Source organism: Nomascus leucogenys, chromosome 11 (genome assembly GCF_006542625.1).
Source record: "Nomascus leucogenys isolate Asia chromosome 11, Asia_NLE_v1, whole genome shotgun sequence".
Classification (NCBI taxonomy): domain Eukaryota; kingdom Metazoa; phylum Chordata; class Mammalia; order Primates; family Hylobatidae; genus Nomascus; species Nomascus leucogenys.
In genome coordinates this window covers 65,805,033-65,830,108 of record NC_044391.1, presented here as the reverse complement: position 1 = coordinate 65,830,108, position 25,076 = coordinate 65,805,033, and the positions used below count along the sequence as shown (strand labels likewise).

The window sequence follows — 25,076 nt, the reverse complement described above, 5'->3', positions numbered from 1 at the left end:
AAGTGTACCTATTTCTCCACATCCTCTCCAGCACCTGTTTCCTGACTTTTTAATGATCGCCATTCTAACTGGTGTGAGATGGTATCTCATTGTGGTTTTGATTTGCATTTCTCTGATGGCCAGTGATGATGAGCATTTTTCATGTGTCTTTTGGCTGCATAAATATCTTCTTTTGAGAAGTGTCTGTTCATATCCTTTGCCCACGTTTTGATGGGGTTGTTTTTCTTTTCTTGTAAATTTGAGTTCTTTGTAGATTCTGGATATTAGCCCCCATTATGTTTCTAATTGAGCTTGTTTGGATTTTCTCTCTTCTTTTCTTGGTTAATCTTGCTAATGGTCTATCAATTTTATTTATCTTTCCAAGGAACCAGCTTTTTGCTTCATTTATCTTTTGTATTTTCTTTGTTTGTTTCAATTTCATTTAGTTCTGCTATGATCTTGGTTATTTCCTTTCTTCTGCTGGGTTTGGGTTTTGTTCTTGTTTCTCTAGTTCCTTGACGTGTGACCTTAGATTGTCTGTGCTCTCTCATACTTCTTGATGTAGGTGTTTAGGGCTATGAACTTTCCTCTTAGCATGCCTTTGTTGTATCCCAGAGGTTTTGATAGGCACCTAATACTGGAGCTCCTAATTTTATAAAACAATTACTAATGGACCTAAGAAATGAGATAGATAGCAACACAATAGTAGCGGAGGGACTTCATACTCCACTGATAGCGCTGGACAGGTCATCAAGACAGAAAGTCAGCAAAGAAACAATGGATTTAAACTATATCCTGGAACAAATGGGCTTAACAGATATTTACAGAACATTCTACCAAAGAACCGCAGAGTATACATTCTATTTATCAGCACATAGGACTTTCTCCAAGATAGCCTCAATAAATTTAAGAAAACTGAAATTATATCAAGCACTCTCTCAGATCACAGTGGAATAAAACTGAAAATCAACTCCAAAGGGAACCTTCAAAACTATGCAAATACATGGAAATTAAAAAACCTGCTCCTGAATGATCACTAGGTCAAAAATAGAATCAAGATGGAAATTAAAAAATTCTTTGAACTGAATGACAATACAGACTGTCTTTAGAAAGTTTTCTCTCACGTTTTTCCTTCCAAATTAGAAGCCCTTCCTCAGATGTTACTTGTTTTTCTCCTCCTAGTAGGCTGTGAATTCCCACGAGGCACAGACCAGATCTTTCTTCTGTGTATTCCCAAGACCACCACAAGTGTTCAATAAATATGAAATGCTCAGTAAAGGTCAGCTGACTAAATTAACAAGTGAATGAACATTGGTAGTATAAATCGGTCTTGCAAATAACTTTCCTCCCATTTAGCAGCAGGTCATAAAATTGTCCACCAGCTTAGAAAAAAACCCCAAACTTTATTAATTTAGTTACCTATGCTCATCTTTGATGAAGCTGGGCATTTAAATTCACCATAAGGTGAACTTAAGAAGAATATTTATCTCACCAGCCTGGCAACTCTGGCTAGCTTTTAACTAAATTGAGGCCAGAGACCAAATTATTCTTAGGATAAAGAGGAAAAATATAATATGACTCCAAACTTCACAGACATCCTTAAAAAATCTCATTCTGAATAAATTCATCTAAATTTGGACAGGAGAGTAGCAATGGTAAGTGTTAATTGGCAGAGAGTTCACAGTTTTAACACTCCACTGTTAACAGAGTTTCCTAAAGGAGGAGGCTTCCCAAAGTTATCTTGTGGTTAAAAAGCAAGCTTTAATTACTTACACACACACACACACACACACACACAAAACACCATGCTTTTCATCTGTCCAGTTTCCACTTAGCAAACTGTTAATAAATTTTAAAATACTTAAATTTTCAGAGAAAAAAAAAAGACAAGCTGTAATACTAAGTAACGCAGTGTTTTCATCCCCGTCTCCCTGCAGAGACGTACCCAACTACCAATGTCTAGGAGGACCTGGTGGTCGTTTTTTCCCTCTAGGTTTTGGACCCAACCATCTGTCATTTGGCCTTTAACCAACTCCGACTATGAGCTCCTTCTCTAGATCAAAATGTATTAGATCCTCTCTTCTAGAGTGAAGGAGCTGTAAGCACCTCTCCCCACAATCCCTAAAAACAAATCTTATTAAAAGCTGACCAGAAATGAGTCACTGGAAACAGAAATTTCTTAAAAGGTCTCCGAGAAAAACACATCTCCTTCCTCCTTATAACATAAGGGCCTCATTTAATATGCAAACAACCCACTCTTTTAGAGGTTACTTTTCAACGGCGGCACAGCTACAACAGTCTCGGTGATACCTTCCACTGACCCTGCTAACAGCCCTTCCTGCCACTAGCGACTCCGTTTACTTCCCCTGGAAGCCCATCAGTTGCTGAGGTGACAACCAACACCTGAGAGCCAGGGTTCGCCCAACAGGTAGTACGCGGAGGCGCCCCAGACGCCAGCGCGTCCCCCTACCCCCTCCCCGCCCTCTGGGCGCTCCACGCGGGCGTCCACCCGACCCGGCGCCCGGGGCACTGCCCGAGCTCTAGCGAGAGTGCCACGGCTCTGCACGGCCGCGGGGAGAAGGCGAGCGCACCCCATTCACGTCGCCTCCATGCCTACCTCCTCCCACTAAGAGTCCCCTCCCCTTGCCACAGCACTGCCCTTATTGTTGGCCGCGTCTGTCACTTTGTGGGACTGGTGACATGAATGGATGGGCTGGACACACCTTCCGTCCTTCCAGAAAAAAAACAAAAAAAACAAAACAAAAAAAACCGTCCAGCTCTACATAGAGAGAGGGGAGAGACTCCCCCCGGCGCTCCCAGAGCCTACGCCGTAGGCCAGAGAAATTCACAGCTTCCCCCTCCCACACTCACTCCTCCCATCCCTTAAAAAAACGCCCAACGCAAATAAATAATATCATTCCAAGCCCGCCGCCGTCCCGGGTGGCCTCTCCTCCCCGCCCGGCTCCGCGCGCTCCAGCCCTGCGGGAGGCTGCGGCGAGAAGCTGCGGCTCCGGGTGCGGTGCGGGGCGCGCGGGCAAGAGGCGGGCGAAAGGCGGGCGCCCAACAGGCCAGCCGGCGCCGCACTATGCTCCCCAGCGCGGTGGCAGCCCACGCCGGTGCGTACTGGGACATGGTGGCTTCCTCCGCGCTCCTCAACCTCCCCGCTGCGCCCGGCTTTGGCAACCTGGGCAAGAGTTTCCTGATCGAGAATTTGCTGCGGGTCGGGGGCGCCCCGACGCCTGGGCTGCAGCCACCCGCGCCCCACGGCCCGGCAACCGCTCTGGCCACCGCGGGCGCGCAGCTCCGGCCCCTGCCCGCTAGCCCAGTTCCCCTAAAGCTGTGCCCCGCAGCCGAACAAGTTAGCCCCGCCGGGGCGCCCTACGGAACGCGGTGGGCTTTTCAAGTGCTCAGTCCCTCTGCGGACAGTACGAGGCTGCCGGGCCGGGCTCTGGGGGACCGAGACTGTACCTTTCAGCCTTCAGCGCCAGGTGAGCCAGCTCTCCCCTCCCTCCCCAGCCGCGCCCGCGCCCCCGGGCCGGGTGGTCCCGGGATGTAGGAGCACCGGCGGTGCGCACTGCGCCCAGGCAGCGGGGGTTTAGGACCTTCCTGGAACATCTCGAGCTTTAGTGGAGATGCCACTTCGGGAGTCGGGGGCCCAGGCGGAGGCACACCACTTTCTGTGATGCTTTTTTGCTCCATCCCATCCCATTCCACCAGCTTCCTTGCTGTTCCCTTCTTTCAACAGGTGGTAGGGCTGCTTAACTTTTTGGCCTTAACTGGGAAACTCTGAAGGTTCTCCGGCCTGCCGGGATCAGTCTCAAGGGGTTTCACCAAGTTCAACGTTTCTAACCCGCCCGCTCCTGTCTCCCTCCCGGGCCGCACGGCACCAGCTCTCAGAAAAGTTCTTGACAAGGAGAGCTTTGCGCGGCCCAACTTGGGGAGATTTTGCCACTCAAACTGCTAGGATGGTCGGGATAGCTCAGGAACGCGTGCAAAGATCTTTGGAAGCAGAGTTGCGCAAAGTTCTGGCTTTCTCCACTCTTAAATTTTGGATCACTTTAGGCGCAAAGAAATGAAGGCCGACTTTTTATCCGTGCTGAGCTGAAAAACAGCTGAGTTGGCAACTGGAGTAGGAAGTTCACCAATAAATAAGAATTTACCGAAAGAAGGGCAGTTTGGGTTTATTTTAATCACCGTATAAAACCTAACTAGTGGGACTGGGAAGAAGGATGCCGACAATTTAGTCAAACATTAGCTAAAGCGTATGTAGGGCTCCCTGAAATTGTCAGTGATAAAAGGGAAAAGCCTCTTAGAGACTCAGAAACTGAGACCCAATTGGATTTTTTTTTTGGCTGCGTCCTTAAACGATCTTAACTCATTCTTTTAATCCCGGTGGGTTTGTCTAGAATGACTAATAGACGCTTTTTCAGCAGTTTCCATTGTCCCAGCAAACTGCTGGATCAAATTTATTGCTAATGGCTTTATAGAATTTAACATGTTTAGAACCTGTCCTGGTCTTTCACTTTGAAATGGTTATTAACAGAATGGAACAAATATACCTATATGAACACCGGTCTCATTCACCTAGTGTAAAACCTAAATGCTAGGGAGCCTTTTTTACATCCTGAAAGAGGAACAAACAGTTAAGGCAAAGTTTATAGAAATTTGGGCCTCTCTGTTCTTTTTGAAGTATTAGAAAAATTAGGCATAAAGCAGGTTCACTTGGAAGAGAGTTAATAAATTATATTTCATAAAAATAACATTTTCCAGAAAATTTGTTGATTTGCATAACTTTTGGTGGCTTGGCATTGTGTTGATAGAAGTTATTTTTCAAGGATTCCTAAGCTGTTTCTAATCATAATTGTCTCCGCCATGAAAAGGTATTTAATTTTAACCTTTGCAGATTTCACAGATTACATTTAAATAAAATAAATGAAAATCAAGTGCAGTTATTTCAATAACCCTCAAAAATAATTTACTATATTTATTTATTTCAAAATATTGCAACTAAAGGTTAAAAGTTTTCCTAACTACATTCTTTTTATTTTCAAGAATATATTCATTCTTGTACACTTATTAAAGTGTCCAATTGCAGACATTGTTTTTGGAATAATTACGAGGGTTATAAGAATTTATATTCCCTTTTGAAGTATTCTAATACAGTTTAAGCATGTATTTTTCCAAATATTTTATTCAACACATTGAAGATATGATGTTCTAGATTAATTTTCATTTGAACAAACAACCTTTGTTTTTTAAAAAATTATTCTTGTAAAGAAAACAGTTTCTGAAACTAGAAAAATATCTAAAGAAGAAAACTAAAATCTCATGAATTTGACCCCACAAATATGCTGCTTAAAACCAGAATTTATATTGATTTATTTTTATAATCGGATAAAGAATGTAGTTTTCTGAACATTGCCCCGTTTTTATTTAAATTACAGATTCTTGCCTTACCAAATGTGGTAATTATTTTATGCAGTGTACAATTATGAAATTATAATGGAGTGCCAACAATTTTTTCTATCAGGTGAAAATAGGTGAGGATGAAATAATGATTTGGTGTTCTGGGGAGAGCATAAAAGTTGGAGAAGCTTTGTTTTCGGGAAGATAATACCGTATTTTTCTGAAATGTTATGGAACAACCAGTTCTGATCCTTTAGACACTAACTTGGGAGTGGACCACAAAATCTAATTTTAGTGATTTCTGCATGTTGACTACTCACTTTTTTCCCAGCCTTAATTTGTTGAGTGCAGCACATCTAAATTTGAATGAGAAAGCCCCAGAGTTCTTTTTAAGTTCATTGGTGAAATATAGCACCGTTTAACTGCGGGATTGATGCTTCTGCATGCATTTTTGTTTCATTATTTTTCGTTATTTTTTGTTACCTACTATTAAATAGCCCATATATTTCATTCATTCAGCACATGCTTACTGAGTGTCTCCCATGTATCAGGCTCTGTTCTAGGCCATTGGCATGATCAGTTAACAAAACAGATGACTGTCTCGGCCCTTGTAGAGCTTACATTCCATGTTCTGTACTGCTTTATAGGTTAGCAGCCATTTTCAAAATAGCTCCTTTAATCCTCCTAATAAGCTAATGAGGTGGCTATGGGGATTCCAGTTGTTTTTCTCAATGACTATTTCATTTGCTCATTTTGTTTTTGTCCCAAGGATCACTTTAATCATCTACGACTTGTGAAAGAGAAAAAATTGCCCCAAATCTTCAGACTCATACCTTAGGTTAGTCTTTCACTGACGAGAAGAAAATAATGAGGGCCAATTGGATCACCAATTACATAGTATCACAATAATAAATCAGATTGTGATTTTGTACCTCAGCCCATAATGGAAGAAATTAGCTCTCCCTTTCCTCTTGTTATGAAATATATTTGAAAGGTGGTGACAGGTAAACACCGTAACACAGATTTACAGGTCATGGATGAAAGTAGAGTTGTCAGTGCTTCATCCCTGAAAATTGTTAAGTTTGAGTATTTACAGCAAGAAAAGCCACACTCCATAGCTATATGTTGTCAAGTTGTTTATATAGAATAGTTTTAAAACTTTAAAAATCAAAGGGCTCAGGGCTAGGGAGGGGCACATTTAGGGCAATATTGGGTAATGAATAGGTTCTCCTCCAGGGCTTGTATCTGAAAAAAGAAAAAATGTCATGGATCTATTAATAATTTATTAGTGGAAACCAGGAGGTTTTTTGAGTAAACTCTGATTATCAGACATCCTTCCTCAGAAGTTTCCCGATGCCATTATTTGTGACAATATTTGGAAAATATTATGCCCAACTAAAATATGCATGTCTTTGTATATAAAAGAGGGCCTCAAAATGTAAAATGCTGGAAGATTTAAATTCTCCTGGCTACAGAATGACATCAGTTTTCCAATTGGTGGTTATGCCATCAATTCTCTTCAAAATAAGTGGAATAAATAGTCGTGCTTATTAATAACATTTGTTATTTTAAGCATTTTAGAAAATGTTTGACATAAAAATAATTTCCTGAATCTAATTTCCTTTGTTTATTAAATCTATTCTTGTGCTGCATATGAAAGGATTGGAAAGCAAATGTTTATTCCGGATAAGTGAATTGAACTGCTTTTTTAAAAAGTAATTTTGCCAAGTAAGCCATTCTGTGTGTAGTAAAGAAATAAAAGAGCATTAGTATTTTTTTTTTCTGGCATCCGGTTAGGATTGTTTCTGACCACCAATACTTAATGTGCACTCTAGTTTTCTTGTCTGTCTCCCAATCCCAAGGACTGTTTACCCATTAATTGTTGACTGTCTGAAACTATTCACACTTATGTCTGGTGCTGCAAACGGTAGTTTTTTCCTCCACTGAGATACACTGAAAGTATGAAATAAAATGGCTCTTTTACATTTTAGGCATTTAGGCAAGGGAGAAAAGGGATTTGTGCTCAAGGTGGGGATTCCAGTCTAAGTAAAGACTTTGTGATCTTATTTTTTAAGCCCGAGTTTGAGCTTTCTGTTGCTAACACTATGGTTTAGATTCGTTTTGACAAATTAAAACCAGAGAATTTTGAGTGTTGATGATGCTGATTCAGAACCAGGATGACAACAGGGGATTCGAATGGGATAGTGATGGGACCTATGCTAGTGGTTCTTTGCTGAGGCCATCACTCCAGTCATCCTTTGGTGGAATTTTTTGAGAATACCAGAACCATATTCTTTCTATATCTGTATATTTTTCTGTAATCTGCTCAACATATCTTTTTATTTAAAACTAACATATTAATAACTTTTATCTAGTTCATGAGTAATCAGCTGTATGGTCCCTAAGTTAATAAATACCTTCAGGTTCAAGGAGAAGTTCTTGCAGTGGATAAAATAAAAGAGACTATTAGAACCAATATCTCTATCTCTCCTTTGCCACAACACACGCTTCTCTTCTTTGCTCTAACAACAAGCAAATTTCAATCTGGTAATATGTACTAAAACTCTTGAGGTTTAATAATAAAACAGGAGTACATGGAGCAGGCAAATAAGAAGGTTTTAGAACTTTCCACTTACTTAGCTCCATTCCTTTAGGGATTTGAGGGTTATTTTAAGAGGTACAATGGTTTGAATGCCCATAAATTTATGTATGGACTTAAGTAGAATTAAACGTAGAATTTAGAGTGTTCAGGGTTATGCTACGTAAAGTCAAAAGGATGCCATATGTTTTGGGCAATTTAAAGGGATTGCTGTGATTGCACCACTGCACTCCAGCCTGGGCAACAGAGCGAGACTCTGCCTAAAAAAACAAACAAACAAACAAATAGAAAAAAACAAAGGGATTGCCAAGGGTGATTTTATTTATATTTGTTTGCCATGGATGTGGTTCAGATATTGGAACCTAAGCTGTGCTCAGACTCCATGGTAGTCCTCTTTGGGTGTGCCACCTCCTTCCTGTTCTTAGTGACCACCAGATGTCTTTTTGCTGTAAGAAGATATTTTACAGTTAGATTTGCTGCTGAACAATGAGAGAAATGGTAGCAACTTAAAAGTGAAGAACACAACATCCATGCATAATTTCTGTTTAATCATTGTGTTCATAAAATCCTTTGAGATTCTTTGCTATGAAAGTTTATACAAAAATGAAATATTATTTAAAACATTTAAACAAGTGTGTTCTTATGTTAGGGTGGGCATTAAATACAAAGATCTTTTGAGGGTCTTGCTTTGCAACCCTTAATACAGTGTTTGTCTACTTAATTTTCGGTTAGAAGAAGCTCTAAGTAAAGTTTTTCTTAATTACAGTAGTTTTTCTTTATATATACAATGAAAGGACACAACTTTTAAGTCAGTTTAAATAACTGAGTTTTCGTTCAAATACACCTGGAGTTTGTCAGGAATAAAAAGGAAAGTTGTAAAATGAAACAATATGATTTTTATCTAGGAATGCTTGTTAGAATCCTCATTTTAGACTTCATTAGATCATGTTTCTATTTTATACTCTCTTGGTAAGAAATTGGATTTTTGCCTTAACATATAACATACTTACCAGGCCCTTGTATATTTTATTCCAAAATGTTTTATTTTACTTTCAGTAATGTTTCCACTTTTAATGAAATCTCTCTCTTTCATTCTTTTTAGCCTCCAGTCAATACTTAAGTTGGCAATGCTGAGTGATTCATCACTCTATATAAAGTTACCATAGCTGATTTCATTTTTAATAGGATTATTCATTTTGTCAACCAGCTATTAGTTGAGAATATTTCGGGGGCACACTTTTGTGAGGTATGTGAACAGTCAACTTAAGGTACTGAAATTCTCTCTGAAGCCAAAGATCAAAAAGCCTATAGGAGTTTTTAGACTTTTAGAACCAAAGCATTCAGGAAAACGAAAGGAAAACAAAAAAAAAGCTTGAGTATTTTTGTAAAAATTGCTGACTATTTTAATGCCTTCTTGATTATAAATGTTCCACAGATGACTAGGTTTTTCACTTTTCTTTCACATGTTCAGGGACCATGCCATAACAACCTTAATTTTTTGTTGACTCTAAGCGACCATCAGAAATAGAATATACAATATATAGATTTCCACAAAGCCTCTTGAAAAGGCTCAAAATTTCTTGTTTAAAACTTTAAGTCTCTATTATTTTTAAAATTAAAATATGTGAAGGAGTTAATAAGTCATTCTTTGAGAAAATTTATGTACATTAAAAAAGGAATAAATACCGTGACTGCTGGCAAGTTTTTAATAGATAACCTAGGGCTGGATTGAGTTTAGGTGTATTGAACAAGTTTTGTGGTTATATTGGGTCTGAAACAAAAAAGACCATCTGATTGTTTAAAGCTAGAACAGAATAACGCCTATTTATTTACATATTTTCTATAGCTTCTTTTCTATTGAATAGTCATAATGGAGACTGTGTAGCTCACAAACCGTAAAAGTATTTACTATTTTGCTTTTTATAAGTATGCCAGTGCTTGCTCCAACGTGTAAATGGCAAATTGGTTAAATTTAAAACTACCTATAGCTCTCTGAGCATTCCTGTATTTAAAAGTCTAGATTCAAGGTCTTCAGATTACTGATTCTGTAACCATAAGGAATTCATATAACCTCACAGAGCCTCTCTTTCCTCATTTCAAAATGTGAACAGTGGTAGAGTCAGCATTTGACTTTAAAGCACATACCTCAAAAGCCCACTGGTAAGATACAGGAAAAGATGTGCAGGACTCCTTCCCACCATTTCACCATAAGCAAAATATTGGTAAAAGGGGCGTTGTTGTATAAGAAACCATCCCAAAACTCAGTGGCTTGAAGAAAAATTTATTATTTTCTCTTACAGTTTTGTGGGCTGACTGGGCTCAGTGGGTGGTTCCCACTTAGAATCTTGAGTGATGTTAGATGTCAACTGGGACTAAAGTCATGGGAAGGTTTGACTGGGCTGGATGTCCAAGATGGCTACTCGCACGGCTGGCACTGATCCCATCTGTTGACTGGTTGCTCAACTGGAGCTGTTTATTGCAGCATTCACACTTGGGCTCTCCAAGTTTCTTGGCCTTTTTATAGCAGAGTGGCTGGATTCTGAAAGGGAGAACACCAAGAGCACACATTCCAAAAGCCCATCTGGCTTTGGAACTTTGGACATTCTGGTACTTCCAATACTAGGTCATATGAAGCTTTGCAGTTTCTTATGACTTAGTCTTGGAAGCGACATTCTGGAACTTCAACAAGACTTAGTTGCAGAAGTTTCAGAATGTCATATCTGCCATATCTCTTGGTTAAGCAAGTCACCAAGGCCATTCCAAATTCAAGGGAAGAAGAAATAGACCCCACCTTTCAATGAGAGGAGTACCAAATAGTTTGTGATCATTTAAAATCTGTCGCAGGATGAAATCAAGATAACCAATATCAGATACACTTCATGCTAGGTCTGTCTTCTGCTGGAGTAGACCAGTGCAGGTGTTAATCACACAGAGTGGTATAGCCGGGAGCTCAGGGAACCTTCACAAAGGCTTATAGTATTCTCTTCTGTGACATAGACTTTATAATAAAAAGAGCAAGAAATCTCCTCAAGGTTAGGTCATTTTTTCAGAGCGGTCTAATTGAGACTCCCTGAAGGGTAAGGCAGCAGAGGTGATGACCCTGGGCACCTGTGTTGGTCATGGTTAACTAGCATCCCACAGCTGGAGGGAAGCCAGACCCTGTCAACTTGTTGGTGTTGTGAGGATAGATAAGATGTTGCTGGAAATGTTCGCACAAATGCTTGTCATCACCTGTTGCTACAGCATGTTGTTACTGCATAGCAGCTTTCCCTTTGGCCCTTCTTTATTCCACTGCATCCCATCCACCACTGCCAGGTGAACTTTTCTCAAATGTAGTTTTCATCATGTCACCAAGCTACTCAGGAAAACCTAAATTATCCAATTTGACTAGAGATTAAATGAAATCACCTATTTTGGCCTTTAAGGCCTTCATTCCATCAACTGCATTTAACTCTTCTAGCCACATTGCTTAATGTTCACCCCTTGGGCCTTGTCCCAGTAGCCAGGCTGGTCTCCTTCACCTGCCCCATGTGTTAACACCATCTTTGCCTCTTTTCCTTTGTCCCTGCAACCTTTTCTTCTTGGAATGGTTTCATTCTCTTCTTTTGCCCTTCCAAGTACTTTCCAAATCAAGGCCCTGATTAAGATGTTTCTCCTGCTTAAAGCCTTCTTTGAACAAGCCTTTCTTAAAATATCCTTTTCTTTTTATTCTGTATTTCAGTAGAAGTCTGCACAATACTACTTTTTTATGTGCTGTTTTAGTCTTGATCTCAGATTATATACTAATGGCAGGAGGAGAGGCTAACATTTATTGAATGTCTACGATGTGTCAGGTGTTGTTTTATGTTCTTTTCACGGTCTCATCCTTGCTCTATATTATAATCACCTACAAAGTGAAAAAATGCTATGCGGGTGTCCAGTCCTAGCCAGCCTGATTTAAAACAATTGGTGTGGGAGCTAGGCATCTGCATCTTTGAGAAGCAGCCCAGACAATTCTAATGTGTATTCAGGGTTGAGAACCACTAACTATGGATGTGCACAGTATGAATTTTGTTAGATTGATCTCCTTGGGGAGTGTGTCAGGTTTCACTGAACAAAATTGAATTTGGAGTAACTGAGAAATTTACATTTCATTTCATTAACCAGCAGACTCAAATCTGTAAGTTAAAGGATATTAAAAAATATAAATTATTCCAGGAAGCAAACTCCTTTTTCAATCTTTGTAGTCCCGGCACACAGTGCAGTGCTCAGCACTTGACAGATAGGCAGTACATATTATTTGCCCTAAATTGAAAGGATTGAAGCAAACAAGTAGACACTGCACTTGATTTATCTTCTCATGAGCTGTACCAAAACATTAAGACCCTTTGTTTTTCTGTCTTTAAAACACTTTTGAGGCAAAAAATGCGGGCTTTTCGTTTTCTGATAAACAGAAAAGTAAAGGATGAATTTACCTAACTTGCTATGTGTGGTGATTGAAGGCAAGGTTTGCAATTAGATCACATAAATGAATTACTTTCAGATGGACTAAGTATTAAAATAAATCAAACTTCATTAGCTAATTGATATTTTTTTGTTCTAACTATTCAAGATAGATGTTTGCTGCTCTTTGGAGTCTTGTTTTGGGTCCACTCCACCCTAGACTGCCTTCAATTGTGTATTATTTGCAAGTCAGAAGTTTAGATTTTTAACTTCTCAGTGGCCATGTACCTGGCATGTGAAGGAGGTCATTAAAGCCATCCTTTTGGAATTATTTACTTCCCTGTCATTCTTTATTATTATTTTATTTATAATTTTTTATTTTAATTTATTATTTATTAATTATTATTTAGTTAATTATTTTAATTAATTATTCATTAATGATTAAAGTTTTAATTTATTTATTATTATAATATTATTATTATTTGTTATAATAATATTCTTAATTATTTACTTCCCTGTCATTCTTTCCTAGAGGTTTTTTTTTCTTTCCCCCCAGTGGTTGCCTTAGTAAGATACTTTGGAACCTTCTATCATGTCTCCTCATCCTTCTTAAATGCAGTGGTTCCTGAAATTTATTTGAAGGTTTTGTTAGTGGTCTTTAGTATTCTTCCTTTGAAATGTCAGTTCAAGTCAGTTAGTACCATAGTTTGTTTGTATTGACAATAAGAATGTGGTTTCACACCATTTAGATTCCTGATGTTCTTCTCCATTACTAAAGGAGAATAAAAAGAACAAAAACAATTTAAAAAATTATTGTTTTCTAGAAAACAGAATAATTTCTCAGTAGCTTAACTTGTAACCTTGCTTGGCTATGGGATACTTGTATCACAGAACCATCTAGTCAGCTAAGTTAAAAAAAATCAGGCTAGTTCACCATTAGGTTGGCTATAAGTTCCCATCTTAAATAAACATGCAAGATAAAAGATATCTTGAATCTGTATCTTCAAATAAGTCATACGGAAAGTTCATGAAGTTTTCTCTGAATACTTAATTTTAGTCATTTGGATTCAGACAAGCCCCAGTTTAGTTCCAAAATTTTTAAGTCATTTTGTTTGTAACTCATAACAGTTTCACACAGAAATTGGAAGCTTGATTGGTAGCTGTATCAGTCAGGGTTCTCTAGAGGAACAGAACTAATAGGATATATAGGCATATATATAAAGGGGAGTTTATTAAGTATTAACACAAGATCACAAGGTCCCACAATAGGACGTATGCGAGCTGAGGAGCAAGGAGAGCCAGTTTGGGTCCCATAACTGAAGAACTTGGAGTCCAATGTTTGAGGGAAGGAAGCACAGGAGAAAGATGTAGGCTGGTAGGCTAGGCCAGTCTAGTCTTTTCAATTTTTTCTGCCTGCTTTATATTCTAGCTGTGCTGGCAGCTGATTAGATAGTGCCCACTCAGATTAAGGGTGAGTCTGCCTTTCCCAGCCCACTGACTCAAATGTTAATCTCCTTTGCAACACCCTTGCAGACACACTCAGGACCAATACTTTGCATCCTTCGTTCGAATCAAGTTGACACTCAGTACTAACCATCATAGTAGGATATGAAATTTGGAGTATCTCGAGATGTTGTGTTAATGCAACCTGACGTCATGCTGTAGAACCTGAACTGTTTATATTTTTTTCCAGAGGAAAGGCCATTTTTTTTTCTCTCATGGAAGTCTTGGGAAATGTGTCAGTTTTCCAGGGTCTAGCTCCTATTGAATAACTGGCAGAGTCACGGTGCATGAAATCTCTATCCCTCATGGCTAGTAATTAATTATTATATTAAATCTTTATTGTTTTTCTCGTCCTTTTTTCTGTTAATTTGCTGTGAGCAGTCATAATCACATTTCAGATGCGTTGAATGTTAATGAATCAATGAGATAGCACGTGTTAAATTTGTAGCTAGTCCAGTGCCTGATATATAGTAAGCACTCCTTAATATTATCATTATAAATATTGTTCAGTGAGCCTACAATTAATCATTTTTAACATGGTAAATGATTAAGCAACTGCATCTAGATGGCACTGATCGGGTTTGAAATGCATTTTATCTAGGATCAAATTACCTTTTCTACCTTTTTCGGAGCACCTTCCAAGTAGTTCTTACGGGTTTACAGCACATCTATCAACTTGTCACTTTGTTTTCATCAAAGCTGAGTTTCCTGTTTTGGTCATTACTTTAAAAAAGTATATGGTTCAAACACCGCATATTCTCACTCATAGGTGAGAATTGAACAATGAGAACTCATGGACACAGGAAGGGGAACATCACACTCTGGGGACTGTTGTGGGGTGGGGGGAGGGGGGAGGGACAGCATTAGGAGATACACCTAATGCTAAATGACGAGTTAATGGGTGCAGCAAACCAACATGGCACATGGATACATATGCAACAAACCTGCACATTGTGCACATGTACCCTAAAACCTAAAGTATAATAATAAAAAAAAGAAAAAAAAAGTATATGGTTCACTAAAGTTATATACCTTCAATGCAGTGCATTGTTTTAAATGGTGATATCTTAAGGCCATTCAGTGCTCCTGCAATCACATGCTCACTGGATTAGCATTTGACTTAGGTCAAAATAGGAACATGTAAAAAAAAAAAAGCACTTAATTGGAATTTTACAGTGATTTTCACATAAACCAGCTTAAACAAGATGTATTTATGTATAGCAATCAGGAATTGACTTCAACTCGTGTGTAAATATGTGTGTCAAAAAGGTGATTTAAAATGGTGAAAAATTGTACACAATAGAACTTCAAGCCTGGTCACATCACGAAATGTGAAGAAGTCCAGTTCTTTAGTCAAAACTAGAATTGTTACTGTAGATTATGATTACTTTTTTTGCAATTACAGATTTTGATACTGTCATTTTGATTACAGCTTTTTTATATTAAGATAGGGTAATGTAGAGCGATATAATAGACTTCAGTTAAAATGGTTTTTCTGGTTAAATTCAGCATTAAGATCAGATAACTGTAAACCACATTTATCACTAAGAATTTAATTGATCATTTATTTTAAGTAAACCATCAATTTTTAAAATATTTTATTTTCCCACTTTTAGGGCCCTAGGGTTGGGATGAGAAACATTTTGGTTAGAATAGAAAAATTTGTAATATATATATATATATAGATATGTATATATAAGGATGCAATATGTATGCAATATATACGCACACATATTGCATACATATTGCATCCTTATATTAATGATATCGGTAGTATGGTCACATTTTCTATGCCTTAATTAAGCAAAAAACAAAAACAAAACCTTTTTTTTTGTTTTCTGTTTCCAGTTAACATGGTAAGTGTTTAATTTTATGTCAGTAAATGCAACATTGCTGAGTCTTTTTTTTCTTTTATCTCAAAAAACAACAACAATAACAACAAAAGTCCAAAACAAAACAGCACAAGAGCCATCATTTTATTATTTATAGAATGTTTATCTTGGAGGGGAAATAAGTTAGCTAACAGAAATGCTTGAAAATAAACACAATTAGGCAACTTTTATATTTCTTCTTTCTGAAGTACTTCATATATCCACAGCAATAATGAAAATGTAAATCTGCATAAATAATGCCATACTCTTGTAACATAATTTAAGATGTAAAATTCAAATGAAATGATTTATAATTTCTATGACGGTTTTGTAGTCAATGTCAGAACAACTTATGATAACAATGAAACTTCAAAAAAATTTATAAAACTTTTTGAACATCAAAATTGGTTTCCTTTTTATGCCTTTGCTTAGCGGCCATATTTTCAAAACAGCATTAAAACAAACACTTGATTCTTTAAAAACCCAAGTATTAAAAAAAACCCTAAAAGCATTAATGTTAACAACTTCCCATTGTGTGCTAGGAAGAAAACTGCATTTATGATTAATTTGCAATTTTAAAGCACCCAGGACCCTGAAATGCTATAAAAATTCTCACTGGAAACTATACTTATTTTGATACATCCTTCAAAGAAATTGTGAAAATAAACATAAACAACTCATCAGTTCATTAAAATACAAGTCTGAAATTACTGTGTTCTTCAAAAAGGTATGTAGTCATATGGAAACAATATTCACTGAATGTGAATAAGAAAAGGAAAGAAGTTGTCCCTTGAATATGAAAGAAGAATAATAAGAATATTTATTTTCAAGTCATGTTTTAGATTTCAAGGTCATCAGTTATGAGAGACACCATGTTTTAGGATGGGTCAGGAAGCAGGCGAAGGATTAATTCTTGATCCTCATTCTTTCCCTAAGACCAGGGAAGTTTTCTGTTTGTTAGTTTGGAAGACCATTTGTTCAATTGCTAAAAATTTTTTTGACTGTTTAGAATGTGCTAGGCACTCTGTTGAATGTGTCATGGTATGGGCAAGTGCCGCTTTAGGCAATCTCCACCTACAGTTATATTGTATTAAACCCATTCTATGAAAGGACATGGTGTGTCTAAGGCACTTAACCAAAGCATGGCATACAGTAAGTGCTCAATAATGGAGAGTTATTATTCACGTTTTATCCTTTATAGCTGTTCTCATCTACTGAGGAACAGAGTTTAACTTAAAATGTTAAATTCAAAGGGGATGATTCATCATTTCTATGATGGTTTTGTAGTCAAAATAATAGAACAACTTATACTAATGAGACTTCAAAAAAATTGTATAGAAGTTTTTGGCCTCCAAAATGGGTCTCTTTTTCATACTTTTGCACAGGAGTAATAATAAATAGTTCATGCATTTCTCCTGAAAATTTTATGAATAGATTATTTTAATGAAACTATGCAGAGCAGAATTACACGGCAACTCACTATACTAGAAACACATACATCTTCAGGGTGACTAGATTACTCTTGAGATAAAATGGGATTATTCTCAAATACTTTAAGTCATGTAAATGTGATCAGAAACACCACTTTTCATTATGGAATTGCTCAATAAATCTACTGTTACAACTTTGGAATCCAACTAACTATATGTTTCAAAGAACCATCTGAAAATATGCAAAGAGATATAAACTTTAAAAATTAAATGTAAGCACATAACATTTAAATCATTTCTTGGTAAGTAGGATATCTAGAGCTGTGCTATTTAATATAACCCCTAGTCGTATGAGTCTATTTAAATATAAGTGAATTTAGAGTAAATATTCAGTTATTCATTATACTAGCTACATTTTACATGTACAGTAGCTGTATGTGGGTAGCAGATACCATTTTGAACAATACAGACATAGACATTTCCAATCATCACAGATAGTTTTCTTGGACAGTGTTGCTCTAGGCTATTTTAAATAAAGGAATATTTGATGTTTACTATTATAATGATGACCACACAGAAAATGATCTAAGAAGCTTGGTGTTTCATAGTCTCTTTGCGTCTTTTCACTACCCCTCTCAAATCTTGATGAGATTATTTGGCATGCTCTTTGACAGACAAAGGCTACTTTATAATAACTTTAATTTCAATACAAATTAAAACTAAGCGAAGTATTTACTCAATGACTTTTAGGAAACTGGAGTTTTGAATATTGTCTTAAAGAAATGGCTAATCAATGAGATCAATGCTTTCTCCGCAGCACCTTCCAAACCTTTTCTTCTGAGCGTCCCGCCATTCTACTCAGCGTGCTGCGGTGGGTCCTGTCGGCGCCCTGCATCCTCCGCTGCTTTTCCAAGTAAGTTTTTATCCTTCATCAGCAATGCCTCAGTTATTCTGTAAACCAAAGCTGCAGGATTTAATGTGCTCTGGAAAACTAATTGGTAATGCAATGGCAAGGAGCTAATTCCCCACTAAAAGTCACAGCGATCCTATTCAAGAGGTTTCCAGAGATTTATCAAACCTCAGCACACTGAGCAATTGTGAGCAGTTCTAATGGCATTGAAACCCAGGGCTGACACATCACCAAAAGCAACTTGTTTTCCATTTGATATAAAAGATCTCGGAGGGACCAGTTTGGCTTTTCTGAAATGTGTAGCAACATTCCTTTAAAGAAGAGGAAAAAGGAAAGGATGGAAGGCGAAAAATTGTGCTGTGTAAAATTTCCATTCCGCTTAAAACGTAACACAGAAAGTCACTAAGTGTCTATGGAGAATAATTTAAAATTGTCAAGATCGTGAGAGGAGATAAATCTCTCCTTTTTGGCATCTTGAAGGTAACCAACCAGAACTGTTGGAAATATTTTCAAGAGAACTCTTCTGCCAACATTATAAAAGCAACATTTTCGTAGAGTCTGGGGGTGGAGTGAGAATGACAGACTTTCTTTTTTTTTTTTTTTTCTGTGGTTTTGCCATTACTTTTTTTTTATTATTATTATACTTTAGGTTTTAGGGTACATGTGCACAATGTGCAGGTTTGTTACATATGTATCCATGTGCCATGTTGGTGTGCTGCATCCATTAACTCGTCATTTAGCATTAGGTATATCTCAGACTTTCAAAATCTCGTAGCGTGCACACACACTCACACTCAAAGGAAAAACGCAGGCATAAAAGTAAAATTCCCCTTGGTCTTGAGATTTCTGGATCAGATGAGAATATCTAGGCAGGGAATTTGAGTTTATGGTAAAGAGGTCCAGTGGAGGGGTGCATTTCTTTCAGCTGCCCAAGAGAAAAAACTTATTCAGCTTAACAGCTCTGTCAGGTGAAAAGTGAAATAAGAGTTGAGTCAGGCTCCTGTGCCGAACCCCATCATGGTTGAATTCAGATCCCTGCTGCCTCTGTGCATGTGTTTTGGGAATGGTTCAGGAAAGCAGTTGCTCGACAGAATAATTCCTGACAAGTGAGGCAGCAAATGCTGGCCGTTTAATGAGCTGCAGGCTCTAAGCATCTCTTTAGGGGGCTGATACTTTCCCACAGAGCACTTTACATGGCTGGGACCCGGCCACAATGGGTGACAGACCCGTGACCAATCGTCACTTTCACTCGACTCATCCACACGCGACCTCACCACGATTTTTCACTCTGCAGATGAACTTTAGGAACCATTTCACATGGAAAAGGCTTGGGCAAGGGTCAGTTGCCCTTTTGTATGGTCATAAAGCAAGGCTCTGTGTGTCAGTCTTTTCTCCTGTCTCACATTCCAAGTGAATTTCTGGACACCATTTAAAGCACTTGACTGAAAAATAAAGCAGTGAATGAAACTGACTTTTATAGACTCATTCTAGCTCATCTTCCCATATAACCCTGTCTACCTGAAAAGGGATTTAGTGGATGAGCTGAGTGTATACAGGGACTTGCTGAATACATAGGGCCCATTATCAACTGTGGGGATTGTTTATTAACCGGGACTGATACACTACTATTTTGGAAGTGACCTATTAATTGTCCATTTAACTAGAATGTATTGAATTTAAACAGAAAAATAGAAACCATGACTAAACCTTTTACTCGCTCCTTCAAGGTGGTCTCCTATGAGGACAATTGAAAACTCTTGTGCAAATTAAGGAGACATTTATCACCATATATTAGAGTATCAGGAAAAGACTTCTGGAGTAGAGACCTAAAACCCAAATATCTGATACCGTATCATGATGGCATCGCTGTGGAATTAAGTCTTCAGTGTTAGATTTCGGGAGTGGAGATCAAAAGAGGTCCCATTCTTAGCTTCAGTTATTTCATCATGATATGACACTGGGTTTTTACTTCAGAAACTCTCTGGCAGTTCAGGTAAGTGGAAATGGACAAAAAATTCCATGTAATAGGTGGACAGACATTCATGTGCGTGCATGTGTGTGTGTGTGTGTGTGTGTACTTATTTTATAGGGACGTTTGAAGAGTCTCAAGCCATCAAAGTTTGGGCCAGTTTACTAGATAGAAAAGAAAGGTTGGGCCAGTTCAGTAAATAGAGCATGTAAAAGTAATGCTAAAGACATTTTCTAGATGACTTTATCTTCTCCGCTGCTTGAAAAATTACTTTAAGCAGGTCTTATTTTTCTCCATCTGCTTCCCAGTCCTTTCTACTTTGTGCCTTTTGCATAACTCTTGTAAATTATAGTGTTTATCCCTGGAGATTTATGAAGTCCTGTGTTTATCTTTTTCTTAAAAATAAATATAGAAGCTGAAAATCAGTACAGCTCTAATCAAGGATAGAAAATGATGCACTTGGTTTGGCTTCATTTCTAAAGTTGGCATTTTAAAACAGTTTAGAGATCCCATAAGTGATTTTAATAAATGATAGTTTCTCATATTGTTAGTTATAACTCTAAAATGAATTTCATATTTTCTTATTTATAATGTTCATTTGTATTAGCAGCAAATAATAACATGGTAGAATTAAGCTGTCAATAAAGAATTTTACATCAATAACCAGGATACCAAGGTACAGTTAATAAGGTTTACATCTGTACAATAATCTTCTTTAATTTAAGGCATTTACTAGATTTTCTTTTTTTTCCCCTTTTTTTAATAATAAGAATGATTTTTATGCCCAGGTCTTTGTATTATTTAACATTGTACAAGCAAAGGAAAATGTACTGTCCAAATAAACTTGCATCAAGTTTCAGCTCAGACAGCCAAAATTAGGTTTATATTAAAAAGTTTAATAACTGATTAAATCAATGGCCCTCATCATTGTTTCACAATATTGCTTCACTCTTTCCAAAAGAGTAGGATCAGACCAGCACATTTTTAACTATGGGAGTGAAGTATAATTTTGACTCTTAACATGATTCATTTATTTAATATTGATTTAGTTTTTCTTGTTAACTTCTTAGATTTACGACTGACTTCCTGTTGCAATGTGGTAACAATCATTCATTCAATGGCCTTCTCACATATAGTAAACAGTTTAATAGGCTATTTAAGCACAACACTTAACAGTGGGGAAAAATTAAAAGGCAGTGGTAACAGTTCTCCCCTCACCCAAAGCAGTGTATGGAAAATCTTTGATATTACAACCACAAGGTTCTTTTCAAAATAACATATTTCTCAAATAACATGAAATGGAAAGTTGTGGAAATTATGTAAATAATGACTTTTTAAAAATTACTTAAAGTGTAGGAATCTTAATGATGTAGACTAGCTAATTGAATTAATCAGATAATTATTTTGTTTCATCTTTGAGTACCCAACTTGAATTTGACCTTTGAATTTTATGCCTTAAAAGACAAAGCTTAAGTTTGGAGCAGCGTTATAAAGATTTGAGCCAAGTATTCTTCTGAGACAAACTGCTCTGCCTTTTGGGAGATGAACTTATATTCTACATTTTAAGATAATTATGCTATCTTCTTCTTCTTGTTAAAACGTAAAAAAACGTAATACACTCTCCAAGTTTGAATTTTTAAGATTGTGTTGAAGGCAGAAAGGAAGGGACATTATTTTTCTAACTGTGAATGTGGGTTGGTTCTATGAGTTTCATGGTCAAAGATGGGGAATGCTCTGATTAGTATTCTTGCCACCTGTCCTTTCTGTGTTCTCTTTTACTGCTCTCAGCTGGAGTGGCCAGTGGACTGAGGACACTGACCAGGATCTGTGGAAATCTACAAAATGCTGCATACAATTTTTAAATAAGGATTAATCTTAGCACTGTAAGATCTTCAGAGGGATGCAGAATTTTTTTTCTAATATAAAAAGAAGGCTAATTATATTGTCTAAAACATAATCGAGTTTGTGCAATAAGTTGAATAGGTGTAGACTTCTCAAAAGTACAGGGAGGGGTGTTCCATAGATAAATGGCATTCAGTCAACCAAGAACAATGTTTAAAGGAGTCAGAGACTCAAAGACAATAGATTTTCCAAGTTGATGGCTCTATTCAGCAGTTCTAGAGAGGCAGTGAAAGTATTGGAATAATATTCCTGGAATGGAGTTCCTTTTCTCCCCAAATGTTCTTAAGCAGTAAAGGGTGGGTGATGGGTGGGGGAGGGTAACTGCTTAACAATATGGGGTGGTTTTCTTTGATCTTGTCTGTAGCCCTAGTCTGAGCATAACATGAAATCTAACAGGGCTGCTTATGAAGTCCTGATTTTTGGTTTCCAAAAACAAGTGAAGAATAGGGGAGGGGGGGGAATGAATAGAACAAAGCAGGAAAGCATTGTACTGTCAGCTCAGTATGTGTCTACAAAATGATAGACGGTTGTTGGATTGTGCTTTTGGAAATAGACCATCCAGAACAAGAGACATCAGAGTATTACTAGACTCTGAAATGGTCAGACTGCCTGCACCTGTTGAGTTCTGGAGGCCCACTTTAAAAGGTACATTGAACAAACTCTCATATAAAAACCAGGTTAAGAGGTATACGGCAACTTAAAATAGCGAAGACTCTGTATGACTAGTCAGGAATTTTGGAAAAAAAATTGAGTATTTTTGTCCTGGAGAAGAGAAACGCTAGGGAGAACATGAGAGTTTTCTTTAACTCAGGTCTACTGTATGCAAATAGATATAAATTGTAGAATTGGGACCAATGAGTGGAGCTTAGGGAAAGTTAATTTTTGGCTTGTTATAAGGGAATGATTTCTAGCAAATCAAGCTGTTTGATAAGTATTATCTTGTGGCACCCCCAAATACAAGATTATATAGAAACAGAAGGATAGACTTTCAATTTAAATCACACAGGTTTGGCAAATGCTGTGTCTTTTCTCTCCAAACTTCAGATCTGCAAAAATTACATCTCTCTCTCTCTCTCTGTCTCTCTCTCTCACACACACACACACACACACACACAAACACACACACACACTTGAAAATAAGAAGGGTAAGGAAGCTCTTCATGAAAGGGAAGACCCTGAAAGATAGGAGGTAGGAAGTCACAACTATGAGGAATATTGCAGCAGGAAAAGGTGAGCCCACAGGCAAGAACCATCCCCCATTTGAGGAAAATTGACTCCAGGAGGGAGAGACACAGACTCAAGGTTTGAAATGAGCTACTTTTGAGGAAATAGTTAATAGAGGCTGATGGTGTTGTAGCTAGCCTGTTGGAGAGGTCTGGATTAAACAAATGACCTCTTATCCCTTTCAGTTCTGAGAAGCTATTGAATCTATGTAAAAGGATGAAAGAATTCTGTTTCTGAAAGTGTTATTGGTAGCCCTTGGCTTGAGTTATCCTGAAATAATCATATTTTTTACTAAAAGCCTTGAGAGGTTTAGATTCAGTGGTGCTTCATAGACTTACGCTATCATTTTCCTTACAAAGTCTGGGGATACTGAGTTATGAGTTAGTTTTTAATATGGAAAAACTGTAAGCTTAGAAAGCAAACCTTAAACAACGTGGCTTGTTAGAAGTCGACTTTATATAGCACTCCTTGGCCTACCTCAGGGTAGCCCAGGTTGCGAGCAAAGGCTGGAACAGAACAAGAAACAGAGAGAAGGCTAGTGCCATGGCAGGTGCTGGGAGCTATGCTGGGGCAAAGAGTAGCACTGGACATGCATGATCCAGAAGCCTTTATAGAGCTTCTTGAAGCAATAGGTGAAAGGATATGGGACAAAGGAAGTGTCCCCGAATGGGATCAATGATCCAGAGATTAACATGAGTTATTGGTGAGTCTAAACATCACACACATTACTGGCAAGCTGTTCACAGTATAAGATGCTTTTGAATTGCAGTGGTGTAGATAGACAGGCCAGAGCTGCAGCTATTTGCTCTTGGTCTGATGTTTAGAAAGTGACTGGATAAGGTCTGTCTTTGTTTGGTAGTGCTTGCTGGCTGCTACAAACACCATTGCCCTGTCTTCAGAGTTAAGTCATGATTTCTGGAACTTGAGGCAATAGGGAGAGGCGATGATGACCGCTAGATTGTCCAATGCTGTGTTTCTCTGTCTCCCCCAACCTCCCCTCCTTAACAATATCATGAACACACAGCATACCTCCATTTGTAGCGCCCTTCACTGAGCCCTTCATACAGGGCTGCTGGGGAAACGGCAATTAGGGAGCATGTCAGGATCCAGGGAATCATGACTTTGAAAAGTTTTCTATCCCAGGTCATTCTTTATTTTTATTTATTTTTTTATTTTTATTTTTATTTTTTTAAGATGGGGTCTTGCTCTGTCGTTTAGCCTGGAGTGCAGTGGCACGACCTCGGCTCACTACAACCTGTGCCTCCCAGGTTCAAGCACTTCTTCCTGCCTCAGCCTCCTGAGTAGCTGGGATAATGGGCACGCACTGCCACACCTGGCTAATTTTGGTATTTTTAGTAGAGACAGGGTTTCACCGTGTTGGCCAGGCAGGTCTCAAACTCCTGACCTCAGGCAATCTGCCCACCTCTGCCTCCCAACGTGCTGGGATTACAGGCACGAGCCACTGCGCCCAGCCTATTCTGGGTCATTCTGCTATTTTAATGTAACTCTTCCCACTTTCCCACTTCTTTCCCTGCCCACTCGTACCTTTGACAATCTCTGATGTAATTTGACAAAGGCAATGATTTGCCTCCGTCTGCTTTGATGTGTGACTTTAATTGCACAACTTAACTTTCTAGAGCCTAGTTTTTTTCCTGTAAACAACGGGGGTGGTAATTTCTTCTTCCAGGGATTGTTGTAAAGATTACATGACATAATGCATGTAGTTGGCACATATGTGAGCACATATAAGCCCAATATATGTGGAAGCTGCATAATTATAATAATATCCTCGAATTGATAGAGCCTGTAGCACCTTGAATTGGTGGCTTCAGCTTTTAACGCCTCATTTCTGCTACATGCC

At 38.0% G+C, this 25,076-nt stretch overlaps 1 protein-coding gene across 1 annotated transcript in view; it reads left to right on the top strand.

The window, feature by feature from the left end:
- Positions 1 to 2,898: 2,898 nt before the first annotated feature.
- The window catches only part of DBX2 (developing brain homeobox 2), a 35,642-nt gene continuing 13,464 nt past the window's right edge, over positions 2,899 to 25,076 (top strand). Inside the window, exons 1-2 of the mRNA XM_003252266.4 lie at positions 2,899 to 3,467; positions 18,028 to 18,123. Of these exons, the coding sequence (XP_003252314.2) occupies positions 3,065 to 3,467; positions 18,028 to 18,123 (499 nt within the window). The 5' untranslated portion in view covers positions 2,899 to 3,064. The remainder of the gene's footprint in view (positions 3,468 to 18,027; positions 18,124 to 25,076) is intronic.